At 42.7% G+C, this 7,648-nt stretch overlaps 1 protein-coding gene across 2 annotated transcripts in view; it reads right to left on the bottom strand.

The window, feature by feature from the left end:
* Nucleotides 1–2,672: 2,672 nt before the first annotated feature.
* Nucleotides 2,673–7,648, bottom strand: part of flrt1a (fibronectin leucine rich transmembrane protein 1a) — a 73,388-nt gene continuing 68,412 nt past the window's right edge. For both annotated transcript variants that reach the window (XM_054730677.2, XM_015961200.3), the window contains one exon: nt 2,673–6,967. In XM_054730677.2, coding sequence (XP_054586652.2) covers nt 4,846–6,888 — 2,043 coding nt within the window. In that variant the 5' untranslated portion in view covers nt 6,889–6,967 and the 3' untranslated portion in view covers nt 2,673–4,845. The remainder of the gene's footprint in view (nt 6,968–7,648) is intronic.

Below are 7,648 nucleotides of genomic sequence, written 5' to 3'. Positions count from 1 at the left end.
GATCAAGGGTACAAATGCGCAATTAATGCGCAATTGAAGGGCGCAATGGTGGAAGTGCAAGTATTGGGATTGGGCCTTATTTCCTGACATTTGGACATCTCACCTGTAATTGTCTAAAAGCAACACAACTCTACCACTGATTCCAGTGCTGTGCAACGTTGATGTTTTATCTCCACAAATGACACAACCCTGAAGGAGTTCTGCTGTATGGTGGAGTTGCTAATGCTATCAGTTAACTTCTACTAGTCAAAACATTCACTGCTGTTTCCTGGACACTAAATTAACAACAGCCTTCTCCGTCGAGAGTCAAGATGGGTGAGTCCATGCATGTTAAGTGACAGTGTGACATAGATCTGTCAGGCATTTCTAATCCTAGAGTTTCACCATCTGTTTTCTATCAGTAGGTGTAGGAGACTATTGTCATGTTCAGCCTGCATGACAAACTCAGAATTATAATCAGAAATAATCATTAAAAAAGTGATTTTTCAGTGAAGAACAACTTCAAATATACATTATATTGTATTTTGCTAAATATGCATAATGTCCTGAGATAATACATAAATGTGAGTCCAGCTGGACTCTTCAAGGTCTTGAGAAGGTCAGTAATTTAGAAATGTGCTTCAGGTTGTATAAAAACACAGAGAACGTCCACGCTCATGAATTTAATGTGATAATAAATGGACAGCTCCAGGCACAGGACTGCACGGTGAATTAGGAGAAGGACTAATCCGTAACAGAGGAGTGAGTGAGCTCCAAGAACAGTGCCTCTATGTACAAAAGAGAATGATTCATGTGATCTGCCTTAACTTCATTTGCAAATAAACTTTTTGTAAAGACCAAATGGCAGAGTCTTGTAGTTGGCACCATCCTAGCTATTATGCCGCAAAGCCAGCTGTCCTAGTCTCACAAAGATTTGTAATTTAATAAAACTGTCTTCTCTTGCAACAAACTCAAGATCAAATAGGCAACTGAAACTTTTCCTTAAATAAAATTTTATTTGGACTTCCTTTCCCCATGTTTGATCCAGTTTATGATTAGATTGCTTTTAAATCCTTTGCATTTAACTGGACATTTTATCCAAGTAAAAGCTTTTCCTTATACTATTCACCAACTTGATTTGGTGGTTCTTCTGTGGCACTCAGAGGATGAAGCTCAATGAGATAGCCTCATAGAAGATCTCTAAGTCATTTTTGGTAGCTCACCCAGTCAGGCTGCCTAAATCCAGCAGCGACAGGAACTTCACAACCTACTCACCAACTCAGTTGTGTGACTACCTCCCTCGCTGGCTCAGAGGCGTAACGGCTGCAGATCATCTTCAACCCTTTGTGTTAATTTAATAGTTTATTTGATGCTGGATAAGGAGATCTAAGCAGGGCTGTTTAGGGGCAGAGGGTTTCAGTGTGGGCCAGTGCCGACATAACTGCAAGCGTGGACCCCCCTGTAGAGGGCAGAGCCAACAATGAACTGATATTTTTGGAATGATCTTGCAAGATGCAGAACAAAAGCACTTCATTTTCAATTAGAATAAAGATGGTGAGATAAATACTGTTTCATGTTGTCACTGGAATTATAAATATCTAAAGCTGGGCAGACATTGTGCAGTTTTGTTGAGACGATTTTCCTCTCATAGGAGAATCTTTGAGGCCGGGGCGAGTTTTGTGTCATTTAGCTTACAAGGGGTTACAAGAGGCAAGGACCAGCTCCCGATCAGCAATCGTACGATCACACAAATATCTAACATGTTTGACATTTTGCTTGTGAAGGTATTGCACTGTTGAAGCAGCGCTGCAACCCAAAAGTACCAGAACGGCTCACACAGCATACACGTCAACATGGCTCGCCAGCTATTTAGGTATCAACACACATCATTTTTTTAATTTTACACTTTTTTCTGCACACATTGACAAGGATTGTCAAGAAAGTGTGTTTGCTGCGTTTATGTCAAATAAAACAAATCCCAAAACATAATTTTACTTCCTGTCGTCTTCCTTCTCCAACGCCCATAAAGCATCTTGTTCTACGGCAAGCCCAAAGGACAACAGACATCAATAACAACACAACAGCCTCTGGGTTTGTGGAATACATTTTGCGTAAAAACAACTACTTTCAGCACATTTTTAGTTTTGATGTGTTGCTATACACATACTGTGTAAGTAGTCCGGTCATGTCATACTTTGGGAGAACATGACTCGTTAACTTTGCTCTGTGATGAAGTAGTACAGTTTGAGATGAAGCTGAATGCTACCAGTGAAAAAGCTGCACAGTGTACGCCCGGTTTAAGATTAGTTAAGAAAGTAAACCACTATAACCAAAATGCTGTTATTATGTTTCTGTTTTTAGTCACTGAACGTTGACATACTGAATCTAAGGTCTGTCTTGAAAGTGCTTTTTATGGCCTAAACCATCAGGATTTTATTATTCCCATTTAGTTACAGCTCTACTTACCAAAATCACATTAATGCTATAAGGTCACGTATAGGCACAATGTTGTTGACTCGTAGTCTCTAAAAAAGCTAGTTCCTGTCCTCAGGCTGTAGTCAGTTGTACCACATAGAGCCTAGCTGTGGGAGAAAGGTAGCTTATTGGAAGAGAAATTCGTCTTTTGTTGTTGCTTCTAGAACCATTGAAAGAACGTTTTCCCAGGCATGTGGTGAAATGACAGGTTGCAGTAATAACAAGATTATAAAACTTTTATTGATCCCCCTCTGAAGATGAATTTATAAACCAAACTCCACACATATCTCAGGTTTACATCATTTTTTTCTTTTAACGCAAAGGTATGGCACCAATACTTTTTATAATTTCACTGGAAAAAATGTGGCTGTGGCCATGGTTTTATTTATACAAATGAAGAGGGAGTACGCAACTTTAATAGACCCACTATAAAATAACAATTACACTATATCAACATTCCCCAAAACAGAATCAGCCAGGCCAGCAGGATTTGTTTAAGCCAGTAATTATGGGTGCAAAGTAAATTATACATTCCACTGACGTATTTGTCTGACACCAGTGTAAAACTCTGCCGGACAGAACAGTCAAGGAAGCACAATTGGTTTCCCCTTTGGAAGCGACACAGTGATAAACAACTGATGGAGAATATAAACCCAGGGGTAGGATCTAGGAGTGACAAACAGATTTATGCATTGGTGAACTCAATAATGCTGGAACCATCAATTCTGTATCCGTGTGACAGTACAAGGGGATGCGTCCTTACCTCCGATTCCCCGTACCTGTCATTATATTTATCCCTCTTCCCTGCTAAGTGCTAATACATTTACATTTTTAGTGCTGCTCAGTAATAAAGAGGTGGGATGAGTGGAGGCCTTTTCTGTTGCTAAAACAAACATCAGTGAGTCACCTCACCTCCCTGCACTCCTCCCACCACCTGTCCACCCACCCACTCAGCTTGGCTGCCGCCCCACAGTGTAGGTCAACAGTGTTGCGGTTCGAGTCTCCTCAAATGCACTCACAGTTCTTGGCCTTGTCTTCATGGTCACTCACGAGATTCTTCCTCCAGTAGGAGGCACCACATTAGGAGTTTGTCCAGTCTGTCAGAAGGTCGGGGGAAACAGTTTACAACCAAAAGGTCAGTAATTCAAGTCACAGGTGAAGCACACAGACACAAACATTGGAAGAGAGTGGTTGAGATTGACTTTAAACGTATCGTTGGGGTGACATGCTAGCCTTGGGTGGTGTCTAATTTGGAAACTACAAAGAAGTACAAACAGTCTCGTTGAGGAAATCACTCAAAAGGTTTTGACAAAACATAAAACTGGCGACAGCCATCGGTAGGATCTTTTTTCACCTGTTGATCAAATGAAACCAAGCAAACACTGGGTTTCATCCACATCGTAAAGCATGGTGGTTTACATTTGAAAAAGGCAGTTTATGCAGAGATAGAACCAATTTCATAAAGAACAAAATAAATAAAGACAGCTGTGCAGAATTTCATTATTCAACAAACCACTAAAAAAGCAAAGCATTTTCAAAACACAGCCCAGTCGGTAACAAAAGTTAATAAACAACACACGTGTGCTGCGATACATCTGATGCAAGACTACATTACTGATATCAGGCGAATGATCTGAAGAGGGATCACCAATGCCGACCAGCCCTCAGAGGAACCCTGCCATCTGCTAAATTAGGAAATAACAAACCTACTTTAAGACAAGTGGTTATTGTGTTGTTTGAAACTGAACAATTCACAGCTTTAAAAAGCCCTTTCTGCTGGTAGGGCACATCAATATAGTTGAGGCATTTGGAATAACGAGTCAATAAGACGATGTACTGTGTGTGTGTGTGTGTGTGTGTGTGTGTGTGTGTGTGTGTGTGTGTGTGTGTGTGTGTGTGTGTGTGTGTGTGTGTGTGTGTGTGTGTGTGTGTGTGACTGGTGAGCAGGAAAAACAGAGTACCAAAAATGTTTGTTTCTCATCATTAATGAATCCTTTTTGAACTGACTGCTGTGACCCCCGTGTGTGCGAGAGGAACTCTACCTGCGCTCACGCTAAGGTTTGACCTTTCCACAAAGGATACATTCTTACATGTCACAGGAAAAGAGCAAAAAAGAAATCATACACAGGCCATTACTAAGATGGTGAAGAAACACTCAACTGTGCATTTACACCTAGGGCATTGACTGCCGCCTCCTGCAGGGAAGTGTTCCTACACAGTTTCCATTTAATCACATCCAGTACTTTCAATGTAATGAACAGTAGGTCGTTTTGGAATGGGAGACCAGAAGAAGAAGGCACAGAGGGGTGCTTCAGAAGTGTCCATGCCAAGGGAAATTGTGCATCTATACAGTTTACCAATTACAATATGAACAGCATCTGGCACAATACATCATGTGTAACAATAGTCTATATCTGGAATTCCTCCTTCTCTATAGCCACGGTTGGTGACATGTCCAGCATTGGAAACATGGTTGGAACCTTTGTATCCACCAGTGCCATTGGAGGGGAATATTGTGTGAATGATGTAATCCTCTCGCAAGGGTTTGGGCTGCATTGGCTGGCAGGCTGGCATAGGTGTCATCTGGAAGCCTGGGCCACGAATCTCAAGGATGGTGTTATCCTTTTTGGTGCCAGACTCAATATAATCATCATAGTTTTTACTTTTTCGGGAACTGTTGCGGGTATAGTGGTCACGGGAACATAAATGGCCAGTTCTATGTGCATACCAACAAAAGACACCAAAAATAAGAGCTAGAGACATTGTTGCAGTAGCCCCACCAATTATCCCTGCAAGAGGCAGAGCTGTTATCTGCTGTGATTTTTCATCGTCCTCCTCCTGTGGACTCAGGTCTGAGGTTTCAGCTTTTGCACAGACCAGTGCTTCATCTGAGTCAGTATCTCCAGAAATAGTGACTTTGTTTTCTGAAGTGGCAGCCAGTGGCACCATGCAGATGATGTAGCTAGAACGTGGCTGCAAGGACGTGAGCAAATACTCTCGACGATCACCCCGAACAAGGGTCTCTGTGATGGAACCCATGGCGTTCCCGGTTCCAAGTCGAAGCCAGCTCAGCCTGAAAGAAGAGCTTGGTTGAGCCACACTCCAGGTAACACGGACACTGTTGTGAGATAGAGGCTTAACATTTAAGGCCAAGCTCTTCCCCACACCGCTGCTGCTTAATGTGTAGTCTAAGCCGGAGTCAGGGAGCCCCAGACCAGGTCTCTTTGAGCGGAGGGTGAAGAGAGAACCCTGTGGAGGTGTGTTGGTGGTAGAGCTCTCAGCTCCACCCACTGTCACTTTGTCTTTAGTTGCTGTGATTTTCACGACCTCGCATTCCTCCATTTCACTGCTCAAGTCAATCAGGGCCATGTCTCGCACCCGGTCAGGCCCATGGCAAGTGAGACCTCTGACAGTGATGGAGTTACCACGAGCATGCAACCAGTCATACAGCCATCGTAGGTTACAGCCACAGTGCCAGGGATTTCCACGCACCAGCAGCTGTCCAAGGTTTTCAAGGTCTTTAAACAGTCCCCTTGGTAGTGTAGTCAGGTTATTTCCTGAGAGGTCCAACCTCTGCAGCCTGTGCATGCCATCCAAGGATCCACGTGGCATATGTGTCAGAGCATTGTCCTGTAGAGACAGTCGCTGCAAATGGGCACTGGGCAGGTTGACAGGAGGGGTTTGGAGGGAGTTGCGGACTAGGGACAACTCGGTCAAGTTAGAAAGGCGGGAGAACGTGTCATCTGCTATGCGTTGGTTTGCCAGAAGGTTCCCATCCAAAACAAGACATCTAAGTGAACTGAGGCCTCTGAAGGCATGGGTGGGGATAGTGGAGATCCGGTTATCATCTAGTCTAAGTTCTTCCAGAGAGTTTGGTAATCCTGAGGGGATGCTAGACAGGTGGTTCCGTGAAAGAAAAAGCAAGCGCAACCGTGGGTTGTCAGCAAACGCCTGATCCTCAATGGAGACAGTGGAGATCGAGTTGTCATCCAAGTGGAGCTTTTCTAACAAGGGCATCCGAGCCAAAGTAGTACGAGAAATGGTACGGATATTGTTGTCTTGCAAATGTAGTTCACGCACAGATGGTGGCAGGTGCATGGGAAACTCATCCAGTTCATTATCATAGAGGTAGACCACACGAACGGAAAGGTGGCGCTCCAAGGAGATGGGAAGGCCTGGATTGTTTATGTGATTGTTCTGAAGATAGAGGACAGATGCAGTAGGGGGCAGTGATGGGATGGAGCTCAGCCCACGATCATTACAGTAGATAAAGTCCTCATCACACCTGCATACAGATGGGCACGTCATGTCAATGTCCTCAATGTACCCTTGTATAGTGGCTGCAGCAAACCGAAGCACGCCAGTGTTTGCTGTCAGGCACAGAAACACCATGAAGAGCCAGGCTCTTAGTCTGAGTATGCATGCAGGTGCCATTATCAGGAACGTTCTTTTGTCCAAGTATGGTGCGGATCCTTAAATTTCTGCTCGAAGCAGGAATCCTGTGACCTCCGCCCTGGAAGAAAAAGAGAAAAATCAGTCACCACTGATGCAAAACTGACTTAGATAATGCTTGCAGTCAAAATAAGAGGCAGTTTAAATTATGTTCAGTGAACTTTGGATTTTTATTTGCATATTTTATTTTATTTTTATTGTATATATTTTACCTAACCCTACCTCTATACTTTTATGTTGAAACAATGTTAAATTCCAGGCATTTGGCACTTTGCAGCAAGGCTGAAATTTTAATTTCTACAATCACTAATCATATAATCAGTCGGATATGCACACATGGAAGGATCTGTAAGAATTTCTAACAGTCTCTCAAAGCATTCTGTCATCATCACAAAGCCAAAAGGGCAACTAACTACTCAGCCAACAAGCATTGTGTTGAATTAGCAACAATAATCCAAGCATACAGACAACAATAACACAAAACTAGTGTGTTGTTCTGAATCTTATCACCACAGGAAAAACTTTGAAATTGTGTAATGCAGACAGAGATGATGAGCATTTCTCAGTGAAAGTCAATTAGGACACATACAAAAGGTGTTCATGCTAAAATATTCTGATTTAAAGAGATTTTACAATGATAATCTAGATAAATTGGCATTGGCATAAGCAATAATCAGAGCTTGATTTCTGTTATTGATACTTGTTGTTGTTCCTGGCTGGGGGAGAGGTACCATAACAGTAA

This window comes from Nothobranchius furzeri, chromosome 10 (assembly GCF_043380555.1).
Source record: "Nothobranchius furzeri strain GRZ-AD chromosome 10, NfurGRZ-RIMD1, whole genome shotgun sequence".
NCBI classification, from domain to species: domain Eukaryota; kingdom Metazoa; phylum Chordata; class Actinopteri; order Cyprinodontiformes; family Nothobranchiidae; genus Nothobranchius; species Nothobranchius furzeri.
This window is presented reverse-complemented; position numbering and strand designations above follow the sequence as displayed.